The sequence below is a fragment of the Saimiri boliviensis genome, chromosome 17 (assembly GCF_048565385.1).
Source record: "Saimiri boliviensis isolate mSaiBol1 chromosome 17, mSaiBol1.pri, whole genome shotgun sequence".
In the NCBI taxonomy this organism is placed as follows: Eukaryota; Metazoa; Chordata; class Mammalia; order Primates; family Cebidae; genus Saimiri; species Saimiri boliviensis.
In genome coordinates this window covers 70,971,079-70,988,867 of record NC_133465.1, presented here as the reverse complement: position 1 = coordinate 70,988,867, position 17,789 = coordinate 70,971,079, and the positions used below count along the sequence as shown (strand labels likewise).

The 17,789-nt window shown below is 51.7% G+C and overlaps 1 protein-coding gene across 4 annotated transcripts in view; it reads left to right on the top strand.

The window, feature by feature from the left end:
• The window catches only part of NPLOC4 (NPL4 homolog, ubiquitin recognition factor), a 77,170-nt gene extending 59,777 nt beyond the window's left edge, over positions 1 to 17,393 (top strand). For 3 of the 4 annotated variants that reach the window (XM_039476296.2, XM_074389056.1, XM_074389055.1), the window contains 5 exons: positions 1,363 to 1,434; positions 4,944 to 5,039; positions 6,536 to 6,652; positions 8,816 to 8,918; positions 14,935 to 17,393. In XM_039476296.2, coding sequence (XP_039332230.1) covers positions 1,363 to 1,434; positions 4,944 to 5,039; positions 6,536 to 6,652; positions 8,816 to 8,918; positions 14,935 to 15,092 — 546 coding nt within the window. In that variant the 3' untranslated portion in view covers positions 15,093 to 17,393. Of the gene's footprint in view, positions 1 to 1,362; positions 1,435 to 4,943; positions 5,040 to 6,535; positions 6,653 to 8,815; positions 8,919 to 10,985; positions 11,039 to 14,934 lie in introns of all 4 variants that reach the window. The other variant, XM_074389057.1, reaches the window with a different exon arrangement.
• The last annotated feature ends 396 nt before the right edge of the window (positions 17,394 to 17,789 follow it).

Sequence of the window (17,789 nt, the reverse complement as noted above, 5' to 3'; positions counted from 1 at the left end):
GAGTTCCGGGTTCGTTCTCCTGCCTTTCCAGAAAGATTGGTTGCCATGCAAGTATTTGGACCATTTTTTTTCTGGGAGGGTAGAGGCAAGTTCTTGTTGGCAGCTCTCTAGCTGTGAGTAGCGAAAAGGCATGAGGGTATGGATAACTAAGACACCTTTCAGTCTAGAAATTGAATTAAAATTTTGTTTTATTATTATTTTTTAAGACTAAGTACAGTAGTGAGGAGGAGAGAAAGAGTAGAACAAAGAGTTGGGTATGTAACTGACTGTGAACCATCAACTGAAATAACTCACCACCTTTGGACCAGCCAGAAAATTTAATTTTCAGGCAAGGAACAGGGCCAAGGGCCAAATGGGGCCTGGGACTTCTCATTAGGATAATGGGCTTGGTTTGACTGGGGAACAGCTTGTCATGATTGTCTCAAAAGACAGTGTGGCTCCCTGATGCCCTCAGGAAGGTGTGGTTGTGCTGGGGTGGCCTCCCATCACCCCGCACAACTCAGGGAGATTTGCTTGGCAGTCATTTCGGGTCTGAGAGCTCCAATAAACATAAACTTTTATGTAAGGCCCTATAATTGGAAATTATGGATGTATAATTTATGTATGACTTAATGAATGATTTATATAACGTTAAGTGATGATTTAGATAGAAAATATGACCCCCTCTTGCAGAATCTTTAATGAAAAGCTTTGGTTCTTATGAATTTATTTCTGGTGCTCTGTTTGAACTCAGCATGTTTGACATAAATCAGATCTAATTGTCATTTTATGATTAATGAACATATGCTGGCCATTTTTCCCCATAATTAAACTTTATGTTCTGTGCATCTGACAAAGCAAAACAAGTTGAGACTTTGACAGATTGGTGTGGGGTTCCCATGTCTTCGTGTTTGTGTGTGCGCCCATTTGTGCATGCCTTTATTTTATTCATGTCCAAGTACTTGGTTTCTGGAAAGTCAGGTTTTCAGAGGTGTGAGAAAGATCCTAAGAGTTAGCATTCAGACCGTGAGGCTTCGTGTGCTTGCAGAGGATAGAAAGGGCACTCGGGCCCTTCTGCCTGTCACAGATTGTACCTGAGTGCCAGGCGAGTGCCGTGGGTGGAGGGGAGGCGTTTGATGTACTCTCTCAGTGGAGAGTCCCAGTGCCTTAGAGGCTGGCCGCTTTCTCAGGCTGTGGTTATAATAAGGAACTCCAAGAAATGGGGGAAGGTGGTTTCACCGCAAAAATATGCACGTTTCCTTTCTGCTATCCATACACTTCAGTAAGATTTGACATAATTTAAAAGGGGAGATGAGTGTATGAAAGGAAAATCATCACCCTGATTGCCTTTGCTTACCGCCTTTCCCCTCTTGACTATTGCAGGATGTAGACAAGTTTGGCAATGAGATCACCCAGCTGGCCCGACCCCTGCCTGTGGAGTATCTGATCATAGACGTAAGTGTTCCCCAACCCCCGCCCCCCAGCACAGCCTGGGTAGACAGACCCATCAGGTGCTTTGGAGGTGGGACTGCTGGGTGGTGGCTCCTCACAGGAGGAGGCTGCAATTTAAGGCACCTTCTGCCTCATGCAGGGCCCACCCCAGAACAAGCACCCAGGAAGTGGTTGTCGAATCACTGAGCATGTGGTGTTGCTAAAATGCTCACGGTTTTTTGTTTTGTTTTTGTTTTTTGAGATGGAGTCTCGCTCTGTAGCCCAGACTGGAGTGCAGTGGCTCAATCTCAGCTCACTGCAACCTCCACCTCCTGGGTTCCAGTTCAAGCAATTCTCCTACCTCAGCCTCCCAAATAGCTGGGATTACAGGTACGAGCCACCACGCCCAGCTAATTTGTGTTTTTTAGTAGAGACGGGGTTTCACCATATTGGCCAGTCTGGTCTTGAACTCCTGACCTCGTGATCCGCCCGCCTCGGCCTCCCAAAGTGTTGGGATTACAGGTGTGAGCCACCGCGCCTGGCAGTGCTCACAGTTTTAAGGGCTTTTTGTTTTAGTTTCAGGTTTTTATTTCCTTGACATCAACCTAGAGGTTAACTGTCCCCATACTAAAGTACAAAGGACCGACGACCCCAGGCCAGGTAGCCTCTGGGAGGCAGCAAACCCCGTTGCTTGGGTCTGCAGTCAACAGAGCATGGAGCATATCCATGCAGGTGCTGCCCTGGCCCAGCACAGCTGCCGCAGCCCACAGTGTGTCTGGGCTACTCTGTGCAGGCCGGTCCCCAGGGCACGCGCCTGTGCCTCAGTGTGATTGAGTCAGGGCTCAGCGTGGTTTACCGGCTGGAGCTCCAGGAGCATAGAGGTCCCCAGGGCACGCGCCTGTGCCTCAGTGTGACTGAGTCAGGGCTCAGCGTGGTTTACCGGCTGGAGCTCCAGGACCACAGAGGTCCCTGGCTCTTCCATCTTCCCTGCATCTCAGCTGCTTTCTGGATGCATTTTATGCTCATGGAGACGTGGCTGTGCCATTGCCATGGGGCAGCGAGGATGGCAGGATGAGCCTTTGCAGCAACCAGTTCATCACCCCTACCAGAGCTGTCCAAAGCGGACGGGAGGCAGCTCATTTTCTATGCCGCTGCCATGCCAGGATCTATTCAGGCTGCATTTGAACTCGGATGGGCATGTGCTTTAGGCAGTAAAATATCATTGCATTCAGAGCAGTGGGTCCCCACGAGCCAAGCCCGTTGCTGCTCCATTCCAACTGACAGCTCCCGAGAACATATTTATTACCTAGGCCGTGAAGGCATCTGGTTTTTAGACTACCTAGGGTGTAATTAAGGTGAAAACAGATTGATGGAGCATACACCCAGGAGGAGCCGGCACGATTTAAAGCCAGATTTCTCAGGTCTTCTCCCCCGAGCGGCCTCCCCACCCCTTTCCTTTTCTTTTATAAAGGAAGTTAAGTTTTTGCCTTAGTGCAGTTTTTCAGAAGTATTTGCTCGTGGGAGTGCATTCTGCCCCATAGTGCCCAAGCTCCTTGACCCTGTGCAAGTGAGACGGGGGGAGTCCTTGAGAGCAGGTGCCCAGAGAGGTGTGTCAAGCTGTGCCCAGACCCAGGCCACAGACACTGGCCTGGGCCCAAGGTTCTTAAACCTTGGGTGGAGTGGCTAGGCAGGCAGGAAAGGGCACTGGCCAGTGTTCCTGGGGCCTCATTGTGGGTTCTGGGGGCATTATCTAGCTGATAGATGATGGGTAGGGTAAGAGAAATGGCTCCAGGGTAAGATGTGAGCTGATGCCCCGCACTGGGACATCTGGGATGGGCTATGTGGATTTCGGTTCTGTTGCCCTCTGAGGGCCAGGTACAAGGCCAGCAAAACCCCCTCTTGGTCCTACTAGCTCTCTCACCAGCACGTGTTCTGGGGGTGCTGCCCTCCCCATTTCTAGCCCTTCCCAAAGGCAGCGGCCAAGCGGGCCAGCCTTCTGTCTGTGCAGGAGGTCAACACTTCCCCTGTCTTCAGCTGGTACCCAGCACTGTGCGTACCAACACTGTGTATACCAAACCCCGTGCCAGGCATCCAGGAGGCAAGTACTCCAATCGTCTCCGTCTCGAAGAATAATAAAGTGAGGCCCAGGATCCCCAACTGATGGGGCCGTGTAGCCGAAACGTGGCACTGTGGCCGAGTCTTCATGTCCCGCCCCGCCGCTTGCCCATGGAGGGCCAGCTCAGGCCAGAGATGCTGCCGGCGGCTCAGCTGTCCTTCTACGGCGGCTGGTGCTGGCACAGCAAATCCTGGGCCAGCCAGCTCTACAACTCACTGCCTTTGCTGATGCAGAAAACAGACCAGAACCACGCTCATGCTTTACAAGTAGTCCCAAAGGACCCAGAATAGTTCCCCTAATCTGGAAGAGGTGTGACTCTTGCTGCTGCTGCTGTGTTACAGAGGAAAGCAGCATCCACCCAAGTCGGGTGCTTCTGTGGGGAGGTGTGTCTGTCACAAAGATTATGAAACCTCTATTTCTTTTTTTTTTTTTTTGAGACGGAGTTTCGCTCTTGTTACCCAGGCTGGAGTGCAATGGCGCAACCTCCGCTTCCTGGGTTCAGGCAATTCCCCTGCCTCAGCCTCCTGAGTAGCTCGGATTACAGGCACGCGCCACCATGCCCAGCTAGTTTTTTGTATTTTTAGTAGAGACGGGGTTTCACCATATTGACCAGGATGGTCTCGATCTCTCGACCTCGTGATCCACCCGCCTCGGCCTCCCAAAGTGCTGGGATTACAGGCTTGAGCCACCGCGCCCAGCGAAACCTCTATTTCTATTGACTCATGCACATTTGCCACTGTCCCTGTACCTTCTGTTGATTATATGTTAGGTGTAAAATGCTCTCTTGTCATTAAGGCATGTCTGAACCAGTGAAGGACTTAGCTGGCCTTTGGATAACAGCAGAGCCCACTGTTTCTCAAAGGCCTGTTATATTCACCCCTGTCTGGAAAAGCCCACAGCTCCATGGAGTGGCTCCCAGCATTGAGAAGGGGCTTAGAAGGCTGGCTGGAGGGTGCTTTGTTTCTTGAAAGCTGACTGGCTGATTTTTCATTTGCCTTCCAAACCCAATGACACAAATTTCTCTTGAGCAAAGTCAGCTCCTGAGATGGCCTCCTGGCCTCCTCCATTCCCTTCTCATCGCCTGGACAAGGGCTCCAACCAGCCTTTACTTCCTCCATAGCAGAGGGAGAGAATCTGTGTGACTCTCAAGGGAAGCTGCGCCGTCGGGGGAGTCCCGGTGCCACTGTTGTCAGGGCTGTGCCCGGATGTGGTGTCGCTTGCTTCCAGCATGGCAGAGTTTCAGAGTTTTCATTTAGGGATGACACTAATAGATAATGGTTCCCTTTGATAGAGAGCTTGTAGAGAACTCTCTGAGAATTGCTGGGAGTCAGTCATTAACTCGGGCTCTGGGCTGGCTGGGAGTTGGCCACACCATCTTCGGCCTATTTCATCATGGGTTTGTGTTTTTCTTCATTAGATTACAACAACTTTCCCCAAGGATCCAGTTTACACTTTTTCTATTTCACAAAATCCATTTCCTATTGAAAACCGGGATGTATTGGGTGAGACACAGGTAAGCTCTTTGTCTTTAGAAACATAATTTAAGGTACCTGCTGATTGCTTATCTAGTGTCAGTATTGTTTTTCCAGAAAACATCAAGCCTTCCAATGCTCCCGATTCATTTCTGTGACAGGCCAGCTAGGGCCTCTGTGGAGCACTGTTGGTCACGTGGACACTCTCCCTATGGCCAGGTGGTGGACAGCCACAAAAGGCTAATCCCCTGATGTCCTCAGACTGGCCAGAAGCATATCCTGCGTGGATCTTGTAATTTTCCCAAATGTGTCACTTCCTGTCTTCTGCCAGCAGCCTCGTCACTGTTAGTTTGGCCTGGCCCCTGCCTGGTGACCTGCTGCCTTTCTTGGGCACCTCGAGGCCCTGTGCCCCCTTTCGGCCTGGCCTCAGCTTTCCAACGTGTGGTGTTGATCTGCGGCTTAGCGTGGCTGCTGTGTTGGCCTCTGCTCTCACCGGCAGATCGGTACATCAGGCCAGGTCCAATTTGCTTTCATGCTTTCTGCGTGCTGTGTAGACAGACAGTCTGTGTACATATGGTTGTTCTGAAATCATGACTTGTTCACAGACATTTCAGAAGGTGGTCAAAGAATGTCTGTAACGAGGCTTTCTTCAGTGGCTGACAAAGCTGCTTCTATGCTTTGGTCCCCTCACTGCCCGTCCGCCCAGGGAACTTGGGGTGCTTGTAGAGGTGCAGAGCCAGCTTCAAGGGGGGTATGCTCTTGAAGCTCTCTGTTTGGTCCTGCTGAAGGTGTCGGTGCTGCATTACGGCTGCCCTGCGCTCCTCCCTCTCACTGTCCTGCCGCTCCACAGGAAAAGCCAGAGGCATCTCCTGGCCCACAGCAGGCCCTGGGCCCCTCTCACAGCCCACTTTCCACCTGGGGGCCAGGGTGCATTCCACCTGTTTGACTGTGTCTCTGTCTGAGTCAGCTTTTTTTCCCCTCCTTTTTTTTTTTGAGGTAAGTGTCTCACTCTGTCGCCCACGCTGGAGTGCAGTGGTGCAATCTCAGCTCGATACAACCTCCACCTCCCGGGTTCCAACGATTCTCCTGCTTCAGTCTCTCAAGTAGCTGGGATTATAGGAGGGTTCCACCATGCCAGGCTAAGATTTTTTTATTTTTAGTAGAGATGATGTTTCACCATGTTAGTCAGGCTGGTCTTAAACTCTTCACCACAAGTGACCTGCCCACCTCAGCCTCCCAACATGCTGGGATTACAGTGTTAGCCTCTGCACCCGGCCAGTCGGAGTCAGCTTTACAAGCGTGTCTTCTTGCACACCTGCCTCATCAGGTGTGCTGAGAGCATCTTGGGAGAAGCGGGCAAGAGCTTGCTTTGCGCTGCCTGCTACGCTTTCTTGGACCCCGTCCGTGGTTGCGGAGGAAGAGGGAGAGGCGTCTCTCAGCATTCAGTGTATGGAGTTGCCTCTTAGTAGGAAATGACTTTTGGGGTCTGGCACTGGGAAACTGTATGGAACATTCATGTTTATTCCCTTCTCTCTAGGACTTCCATAGCTTGGCCACCTATTTGTCCCAGAATACCTCATCTGTGTTCTTGGATACCATCTCAGATTTCCACCTCCTGCTGTTCCTGGTCACCAATGAAGTTATGCCTCTGCAGGTACAGCCCGAGCGTGGCGTCTGCCTGAGTACTTGGCTCAGGATGGCAGTCCCCCTGTGGAGGGGACTTTGCCCGTAAAGAGACACCTGTGTCTCGCTTTCTTTCCTCACAGACCAGAGCGTGTGTGGTTGGGAAACTGGGCCAAAGCTTGGGGTCACAGGTTGTCTTCCTCATTTGTCCTGTGGTCAGTGTGTAGGCAGCAGCTTTTCACAAGGAGCTTGTTGATAGATGAATTTTTTCACCTTCAGCGTTTTCATTAAGTGTCCATACCTCTGTGAGGAAGTAAGGTTTCATCTGTTAGAACTGAGCAGGAAGCAGAGGTGATTTAGCTCTGCCTCTAGCATTAGAGGTAGCACAGTTTAAAAATTCCTATCCTAACAGTTTCAGAGTCACAGCCTCTGCTTTTTACTGATATCTCCCCTCCTCCCGACTCAACTCTGGTTTTATTACCTTGGCCCAGAAGGCTTGGCCAGCTTCCAGACCCCGAGCTCACAGCTGCACAGTTGGCATTTTTTAGACACGCTGTAGGGGAAAAGAGGGCGAGTGCTTTGCAGAAGGGGCCGCCCTGGGCAGCCACTGTGGTGGCCGTGGGCAGCAGCCCCCATGTGGTGTCTCTCGTGTGCTGTGAGCACGTGTCCTACTTTGGCGTTTTCTTTTCTGCTCAAGCCGACAGGAAATGCCAAAGAGAAAGGAGCACGTTATTTCTGAGCCGCTATGCATCTTTTTTTTTTCTTTTTTTCTTTTTTTTTTGGAGACAAAGTTTCGCTCTTGTTGCCCAGGCTGGAGTGCAATGGCGCGATCTCGGCTCACCGCAACCTCCGCCTCCTGGGTTCAGGCAATTCTCCTACCTCAGCCTCCTGAGTAGCTGGGATTACAGGCACGTGCCACCATGCCCAGCTAATTTTTTTGTAATTTTAGTAGAGATGGGGTTTCTCCATGTTGACCAGGATGGTCTCGATCTCTTGACCTCGTGATCCACCCGCCTTGGCCTCCCAAAGTGCTGGTATTACAGGCGTGAGCCATCGCACCCGGCCTGAGCCGCTATGCTTCTGACTCAGAACCTTTCCCTGAAGGAGACAGAATGCAGCGGTTCCTCCCTCCCAGGGCTTTTCTTTGTCAGGCAGCCTCTAGCTGTTCTTACTAGTTTATTTTGTGTCTGCATTTTGTCTCAAAACCACCCACTCGGATATTTGACATCAGGCACCCGGTACCTCTTCCTGCTGCCTGTGCCTTCCCCAGTCAGCCCAGGGAGCTGCACCTCCCACCTTCAGGTTCAGCTGTTGCCCGTCTGTGTGGACACCAGAGCCACCCTGCCAGTCAACAGCACTGTTTTGGCAGTCCACTGTTGGAAGACATTCTCTGGAGGTGCTGAGAGCCCCTGAAGGCTTGATTCACTTCTCATATATTAATGTATTATTTATTTTTTATTTTTTGAGACGGAGCCTCGCCCCGTCACCCATACTGGAGTGCATTGGCATGATCTTGGCTTCCTGCAACCTCACCATCTCCTGGGTTTAAGCAATTCTCCTGCCTCATCCTCCAAGTAGCTGGGATTACGGGCACCCACCACCATGCTGAGCTAATTTTGTATTTTTAGTAGAGACAGGGTTTCTCCATGTTGGTCAGGCTGTTCTCAAACTCTGGACCTCAGGTGATCCCCCTGCCTTGGCCTCCCAAAGTGCTGGGATTGCAGGCGTGAGCCACCGTGCCCAGCCTTAATGCATTATTTGAATCCCCTGCACTTTCACCCTGGAAGGCTAGGATAGAGTGCATTTTTCCAGACATGAAGGAGAAGAGAAAGTGGCAGGGATGAAACGTGGGGGTGGGACACGCCTCACAGCCAGGGCTCCTGCCCTTCTACCCAGCCTCCAGGACACCTCAGAGGCATGAGCACTTATCCTCTGGGCTGTCGAGTGCCGTCAGCTCATGGCAGAGTCACAGATGCCTGCTAGGGGCTTTTGGGAAGAAATTACATTTTAGTTCAATTTAGCACTTGGCGTTTACAGATGTAAGTCATGGCAATTTGCATTTTATAGTGATAGCCTGTAGGATTTTTTAAATTTCCTCAAAAATACATCTTGGTGTTGGGGAAGAAGAAACCTGTCAGAGGAAGCTGCCCGCCTCAGGCACAGTGAGGGGAGCCTTCCTCTCGGCTTCTTGCAGGACAGCATCGGCTTGCTGCTGGAGGCCGTTCGGACCAGAAATGAGGAGCTCGCTCAGACGTGGAGGAGGTCTGAGCAGTGGGCCACCGTCGAGCAGCTGTGCAGTGAGTACCTCCCGCCGCCCTGGCGCCCGCTCCACACAGGCCCCCACTGCCTGCCATGCCCTGGATTCTGTACCCCAGCTGCATCCGGGCAGGTGCCGTGGATGATGAGAGGAGTACAGACTCGACCTCCCTGCCGGGCATATGGCCGTTTCCACTGATGTGACATACCTGTTGTCCAGGCCGTACCTCTTAGGTCCATAGCCCCATCAATTGTATAAATCTATACGTCAGAGTCGCTCATCTCCAAACATCCTGGGAGCACTTTGAACATCATTGTCTTAGAGAAACCGAAACTTTATGGAAGTGCTGGAAGGGGTGCCTTTTCGTCTCCTTGAGACTTTCCCTTTAGTGCTGAGTTAGAGCTTTCTTGCTGTAAAGAGGAGAAACCCACAGCATCCATGTTCTTCCCATGGATGCTGCAGAACGGGCTACGGGCATTTCGTGTCTCCAGGAGCCTCAGTTACCCAGGCCTGAACAGTTCCCACCCTTGAGAACTTTTGCTCTGAGTCCATCCAGCTGAGAGCATCAAAGTGCCAGAGAGCTAGTCGGGCGCGGTGGCTCACGCCTATAATCCCAGCACTTTGGGAGGCTGAGGCGGGTGGATCATGAGGTCAAGAGATCGAGACCATCCTGGTCAACAAGGTGAAACCCCGTCTCTACTAAAAATAAAAAAAATTAGCTGGGCATGGTGGCGCATGCCTGTAGTCCCAGCTACTCGGGAGGCTGAGGCAGGAGAATTGCCTGAACCCAGGAGGCGGAGGTGGCGGTGAGCCGAGATCGCGCCATTGCACTCCAGCCTGGGTAACAAGAGCAAAAAACTCCGTCTCAAAAAAAACAAAACAAAGTGCCAGAGAGCTGTTACAGCCTTGGACAAACACGAGAATCCCTCTGTTCACCAGCCGGGAAAATATATTAAAACACGTTTATGCCATTTTCTCTGTCTTTTTTTTTTTTTTTAAGATTTTTTTTTTTTTTTTTGAGACGGAGTTTCGCTCTTGTTACCCAGGCTGGAGTGCAATGGCGCGATCTCGGCTCACCACAACCTCCGCCTCCTGGGTTCAGGCAATTCTCCTGCCTCAGCCTCCTGAGTAGTTGGGATTATAGGCACGTGCCACCATGCCCAGCTAATGTTTTCTATTTTTAGTAGAGACGGGGTTTCATCATGCTGACCAGGATGGTCTCGATCTCTTGACCTCGTGATCCACCTGCCTCGGCCTCCCAAAGTGCTGGGATTACAGGCTTGAGCCACCGCGCCCAGCCTGTCTTTTTTTTTAATAGAACCAAACCTTTTTTTTTCCTTTTTTTTCTGAGACACAGTCTTGCTCTGTCACCCAGGCTGGAGTGCAGTGGCACGATCTCGGCTCACCGCAACCTCTACCTCCCAGGTTCAAGTGACTCTTCTGCCTCAGCCTCCTGAGTAGCTGGGATTACAGGCGCCCACCGCCATGCCGGGCTGATTTTTATATTTTTAGTATAGACAGGGTTTCACCATGTTGACCAGGCTGGTCTCGAACTCCTGACCTTGTGATCCACCGGCCTCCGCCTTCCAAAGTGCTGAGATGACAGGCGTGAGCCACCGCACCCGGCCCAGGTTTTCTTGTCATACGATTCTCTGTTTATTGTATTTATTGTTCTAGAGACAGGGTCTCACTCTTGCCCAGGCTGGAGTGCAGTGGCACGACCATAGCTCACTACAGCCTCAACCTCCAGGCTCAACGGAACTTTCTGCTTCAGCCTTCTGACTAGCTGGGACCGTGGGCTGGCAACACCACACCCGGCTAATTCTTGGGGTTTTTGTTGTTGTTTTTATGTTTTAAAAATAATTTTAACTTTGATTTTAGATTCACAGGGTACATGTGCAGGTGTGTTACCTGGGTTTATTGCCTGATGCTGAGGTTTGGGGTATGAGTGATCCCTTCACCCTGGTACTAAGCATAGTACCTAATAGTTTTTCAGCCCTTTTTTTTGAGATGGAGCCTCGCTCTTTGCTCGGGATGGAGTGCAGCGGCACGATCTTGGCTCACTGAAACCTCTGCCTCCCATGTTCAAGGAACGCACCTCCCTCAGCCTCTCAAGTAGCTGGGATTGCAGGCTGCTGTACCTGGCATTGCCATCTTTATGTATATGAGTACTCATTGTTTAGCTCCTGCTTATAAACGAAAACATAGAGCATTTGATTTGCTGTTCCTGCATTAATTTTCTTAGAATAACAGCCTTCAGCTTGGATCTGTGTTCCTGCCTAGGGCATCATTTCATTCCTTTTCATGGCTGCAACATCTTTAAATTTTTTGTAGCAATGAGCTCTCACTGTGTTGCCCAGGCTACTCTCAAACTTCTGGCCTCAAGCAGTCCTCCCACCTCAGCCTCCCAAAGCCCTGAGATGATACCTGTCAGCCACTGCACCCAGCCCTTTTATGCAATTCTAACAATGATACCAGTCTTTTTAAATTCTTGTTTGTTTCTTTTTTAGAGACAGGGTTTCACTCTGTTGCCTAGACTGGAGTGCAGTGGAGTAGTCATAGCTCACTGTATCCTTGAATCCTTGGGCTCAAGTGATTCTCCTGCTTCAGCCTTCTGAGTAGCTAGGACTATAAGCATGAGCCACTGTATCCAACTAATGTTTGTTTTATTTTCTTGCCTTTTTTTTTTTTTTTTTTTAAAGAGATGGAGTCTTGCCCTGTTGCCCAGGCTGGTCTCATGCCTAGGCTCAAGTGATCTTCCTGCTCTATCTCCCAAAGTACCAAGATTACAGATGTGAGCCACTACACCTGACCTTTTTTTTATTTTTAGTTTTTTGAGACATGGTCTCATTCTGTCACCCAGGCTGAAGTGCAGTGGCACTTGAGGTCAGTCTCAGCTTAACCTCCCCAGGCTCAAGCAATCCTCCCAAGCAGCTGGGACAAAAGCATGTGCCACTATGCCTGGCTAATTTTTAAAATTTTTGTAGAGATGAGGTCTCACTGTGTTGCCTAGGCTGGTCTTGAACTCTTGGGCTCAAGCAATCCTTCCACCTGAGTGCTGGGATTGCAGGGGTAAGCCACCATGCCCAGCCAACTCTTTAATAATAGGCAGTTCTGACTGGTGTAAGATGGTATCTCACTGTAGTTTCAGTTTCCATCTCTGATGACTAATGATGTTGGGCATTTTTTCATGGGTTTGTTTGTTTGTTTGAGACAGAGTCTCATTCTGTCACCCAGGCTGGAGTATACTGCCGTGATCTCGGCTCACTGCAGTCTCCGCCTCCCGGGTTCAAGCAATTCTCTTGCCACAGCCTCCTAAGTAGCTGGAATTACAGGTGCCCACCACCATTCCCAGCCACTTTTTTAATTTTTAGTAGAGACAGGGTTTTTCCATGTTGGCCAGGCTGGTCTCGAACTCCTGACCTCAAGTGATCTGGACTCGGCCTCCCAAAGTGCTGGGATTATAGGCTTGTATACACCAGACACTAAAATCAGCTCAGGATGGGTTATAGGCCTAATGGTAAAAGGTAAAACTGCGAAGCAGGCCAGGCACGATGTCTCATACCTGTAATCCTCACACTCTAGAAGGCCAAAACTGGAGGGTACTGGATCCCAGAAGTTCGAGACCAGCCTACACAACATTGTGAAGCCCCATCTGTATTAAAAAAAAAACTGAAAAAAAAAGAATTAGCTGAGCATTGTGGGTGGTCCACACTTGTAATCCCAGCTCCTGGGGAGGCTGAAACGGGAGGATCCCATGAGTCCAGGAGATCGAAGTTAAAGTGAGCCATGATTGTACCACTCCAACCTGAATGACAGGGTGATACCCTGTCTTTAAAAATATAAAACAGTTATTAGTTGTATTCAGGGTCTTGGGGTACACAAAGATTATTTTAGGTAGCTTGCAGGACTTTGGGGTTGAACATAGAAAGAGTGACATAAAAAAATTTGGTAAATTGATAAATTTATCGAAACGAAACACTTATGCTCACCAGAGGGCACTGTTAGAAATATGAAAAGGCCCAGATGGGGGACGCTGCAGTACACGCACATGACGTGACTTCTAGCTACAACTTTAAAAGAACTCCACCTGTTGACAGGCAAACAGAAAGAGCATAAGAAGAAGCTGGGCAGAGGGTGAAAACGTTTTGCAAAAGGAGATGGAGGCTGAGTACGGTGGCTCACGTCTGTGATCGCACACTTCTGGAGGTCAAGATGGGTGGATCACCTGAGGTCTGGAGTTCGAGACCAGCCTGGCCAGCATGGTGAAACCCCGTCTCAACTAAAAATACAAAAACTAGCCAGGCGTGGTGGCACATACCTGTAGTCCCAGCTACTCAGGAGGCTGAAGCAGGAGTATCATTTGAACCCAGGAGGCAGAGGTTGTAGTGAGCCAAGATTGTGCCACAGCATTCCAGTCTGGGCAACAGAGTGAGACTCTGTCTCAAAAAATAAAAAACAAAAGGAGATGCAGGAACAGTCATTATCATTCATCGTCAGGGAAATGCAAACTTACGAGAAACCATGACACATTCATTGGTGTGACCAAAATGAAAAAAACGCGACAGTGTCAAGTGTACACGAAGATGTGAAGCAGCTAGAACACTCTCACCCTGAGAGGCAAGAACATGCCACCCCTCGAGAGAACTGTGTGCCAGGGTCTTAGAAGGTGCAGTACACAGGTCATCACTTTGTGGGCCAGCAGACTCATTCCGAGGTGGTTTTTTGTTTGTTTTGAGATAGACTCTCACTCTGTCGCCCAGGCTGGAGAACAGTGGCATGATCTAGGCTCATTGCAACTTGCGTCTCCCGGGTTCAAGCAATTCTCATGCCTCAGTCTCCTGGGATTGCAGGTGTGCACCACCACTTCCAGCTAATTTTTTTCTTATCAGTGGAGACAAGGTTTCACCATGTTGGTCAGGCTGCTCTTGAACTGACCCCAGGTGATCTGCTACCTTGGCCTTCCAGTGTGCTGGGATTATAGGTGTGAGCCACTGCACCCAGCCTTATTTTTTGTTTTTGAGATGGAGTCTTGCTCTGTTGTCCAGGCTGGAGTGAAGTGGCACTGTCTTGGCTCACTGCAATCTCTACCTCCCAGATTCAAGGGGATTCTCCTGACTCAGCCTCCTGAGTAGCTGGGACTGCTACTCAGGTGCATACCACCATGCTTGGCTAATTTTTGTATTTTTAGTGGAGACTGGGTTTTGCTGTGTTGGCTAGGCTGGTCTGGACCTCCTGATGTCAAGTGATCTGCCTACCTCAGCCTTTCAAAGTGCTGGGATTATAGGCAGGAGCCATTGCACCCAACCTCACTCTTATGTTTTTATCCAAGAGAAAAACACAGGTCCACGAAGAAATCCTACAAGAATGTTCCTGGCAGCTTTGTTCGTATTAGCTCAAAACTGGAGGCTGGGCTTGGTGGCTCACACCTGTAATCCTAGCACTCTGCGAGGCCAAGGCAGGCGGATCACCTGAGGTCGGGAGTTCGAGACCAGCCTGGTCTCCAACATGATGAAACCCCATCTCTACTAAAAATACATAAAATTAGCCAGGCATTGTTGCTTATACCTGTAATCCTAGTTACTCGGGAGGCTAATGCAGGAGAACTGGTTGAACACGGGAGGCGGCGGTTGCAGTGAGCCACAATCGCACCACTGTACTCCAGCCTAGGCAACAGAGTGAGAGTCTATCTCAAAAAACAAACAGAAACAAAAATGAAACAACCCAAATGCACATCCCCCAGGGAGTTAGGATATCCACACAGAGAAGCACCCTCTGCAACAAAAAGGAATCAGCAAGCACAGGCTCCCTGTCACTCCCCATGGTGCAAGAGGCATTTCTCTGAGCCTGCTGCAACTACCAAGGCAGCCAGGCAGCAAGGCTGTTAAACCCTTCAGAGCATGGCTGTGGTGGGAGTGCTGTGGGGGCAGCGTGGGGTGGGGGGTGGGGGCAGGGGCTGAGGAGCTTGCAGCTGCCAGCTTCTGGCCCCTGCCCACACTCTGGAGGTCTTTGGTGGGCCAGAAATGATGAGTGCTTGTGTCTCTCCTGCCCTGCAGGCACAGTTGGTGTGCAGCTCCCAGGCCTCCAGGAGTACGGAGCCGTCGGGGGCTCCACACACACGGCCACTGCAGCCATGTGGGCCTGTCAGCATTGCACCTTCATGAACCAGCCAGGCACGGGCCACTGCGAGATGTGCAGCCTCCCCAGGACCTAGGGCGCCAGCCCTCTGCTCGGTGGTACCGGGCCCAGCCCAGCCCTTCCTGAAGTCACAAGTATCGCTCAGTGTGTTCCTTGTAACTGCCCCAAAGTGGGCAGTCCTGGAGGGGCAGGAGGCTGGCTGCCCTGGGTTCCCTGACCCACTGAAGCTTCTCAGCACGTTCCTTCCTGGAGAGCCGGCGCCAGCACTGTAGGCCGAATGCATCTCCAGACTGGAAACACAGAGCGGCCAGACACGCCTAGCCCCGTTGACAAGCCCCCCAGTGTTGGAAGGACCGCTCACCTCTACACGGCACCTGGAATTGGGAGCACAGGGAGGGGCAGCTGCTGTCACCCAGCCTTTTCCTTCTCTTCGATGCTTTTTGTTTGACCTCCCCGCCCCCCGCGTTTTTCCGGTTGGGAGTTCTTGGTTCCCTTGTCTGACTGCTTGGTGGCGGACACTCTGCCTGTGAGGGTCAGTCTCTTCGGCAGCTGGTGTCTGGCCGGGACGCAGCGCCCCCTGCAGGTCGGTCCGCCGCCCGCCTCCTCCTCTTGCCAGCGTCCAGGTGGGATTTTAAAGTCTGCATTGGTTATAATAAGAGTTACCAGTAATTCCTGCCCAGAACACTTTTATTTATTTATTTTTAAGATAAAAACTGCACAAAAGGGGAGTGAGAGAGACTAGTTTCCACATCCTTCCCTCCTTTAGTGAAGCCCCCAAGGGTGTGTCCAGGGTGGTGAGTGTGGACAGGGGCACCAGTCAGTTCTCCTTTGAAGTAAACCTCAGTGCCTGAGACTTTTCTACCAAGCCACACAGCTGCAGCAGCTGTAGACACTGCAGGCTGAGCAGGGGCAGTGACAGGCCTGCCCTGAGGCTGCCCTGCAACGGCCTGGGTGGGAGAGCTGGGTCGCCACACCGATGCTCCGGCCCTCCCCGACATGCTGCTTCACCCCACTGCACCGCCTATCTGAGGGCATCAGGAGCTTTGCCTCTTGTGAGGGCCATTTGGGACCTCTCTGAGGCAATGGGCAGTTGATAGTGTACCGATGGAGAATTCTGGGCGATCTGGAACAGCACCTGGTGGGGTCCTTCGAGTGTGCTCTGTGGGCTCTGGTTTCCTCTGTGGTGGGGGCCAGGGCACGGCTCTCACCCGGGGAGTGGGGGGCATCTTGATGCTGCTTTGCCTTAATGATGGCCACATCTGGGCTGCACTGCACCCGTGGGAGAGGCCAGCCCAGCCACAGATTGTGCTTAGGGACTTCTGTGTCCATCCTGGGGGGTAAGCACATGTCACTCTCCCTCATTCTCGGCACTGTGGACAGAAAATGCTTGCCTATTGGCTTCTCACGTAGCCAGGGCCGTGGCTGGCACCTCCAGGTCCGCCTGGCATGGGACACCAAGTAGAAGTCCTAGGCAGCTCATCTGCTCTTGGGACCAGGGGCCGGTTGGGTTGGGTATGGTCACGGCAGAGCTGTCCTGGAGGGTTAGGAGGGGTGGAGGGGAGCTGGGCGGAAGCGGACTGCGGCAGGTGCAACTCCCAGTTCGCCTGCTGCTGGCTGTCTGCCCGCCCTCCTGACAGCTGTCACGGCTGAAGCTTTGTCCTCTGCTGTCTCCTCTGATCCCCTGAGGTCGGCTGTGAGCTAGGGGGCCGAGGCTCCCTGTGTTGCTTCCCTGTGAGTCCAAGGCCTTCTGCACCAGTGGGCGGGGGCTGGACAGCACGGATGTCGGCCGCGCCTCATCGCCGGTTCCTCTCCCACGCGCTCGTCCTCCGCCACGCTCTTCCAGCGTCCTTTAACTTTCACCAGTGTTTCCCTTACTCTCAAGTTCTGGCATCTACATCATTCATGTTTTCTTTTGTCTTTTAGCTAAAGAAAAAGAGTTGGCAATTTGTCTGCTTCTGGTTTTGAGTTACTCTTTGTTCAGTAATGCACTTTATTTTATTGTCCAGAGAGAGTCCGAGCTAAGCCTACAGGCTTCGGGATGAGTCCTGCTGTGAGAGTCCAGGCCCTGGGAGGCTCAGCCACCTCCTCTTGTGGGAGGGAGGTCTCAGCCCCACCTTGCCTCCTCACCTGCCCTTGGTATGGACACACCCTCTTATGCTACCAGCAGCATAACCAAGTGGGGGTGACTGGGCGCACAGCTGCCCAGGTGCGGCTGCCAGGCTCCTGGCCCTGGCCACCTCCAACCAGGCTGCCCCTGGAACACAGGTGCTCTCGCTTCGGCTCTGCTTTGGCTTACAGGTGTGCATCACTGGGCTTGGATTCGCATTACATTGACCGCAGCCCTGCAGTGGAACCTAATAAAAGCGCCTGAAGCAACTGCCTGCCCCCGGTGTGTCCTTCCTGTGCACTGACCTGTTGTCTGGCATCTGCTCAGTCTGGGGGTTTGATAACTTGTCCCCAAGATACCACTGTCTTCTGCTGATGGGAAGACGGGGTCCTAATTAACAGTATGGACCCTCCTTCCCCAGCCTGGCGGTCCTTGGGTCCCTCTTCTGCCTCTGCCCCACTTGTCAGCCCTGTGGCCACTCCAGAGTCACTGCTTTGTGGACAGGTGCACGTGGCAGAACAGCAGGTGAAGGACAAAGCCCAGACTGCACAGGGGCAGCAAGGGGTGAGGCCTGGAGGCGGACATGCTGCCTGTGCTCGAGCTGTCTCTCCCTATGACTGAACAGAGTTCTAGAGCAAGCTCCCTCTGACCCTCAGCTAGGAGCCC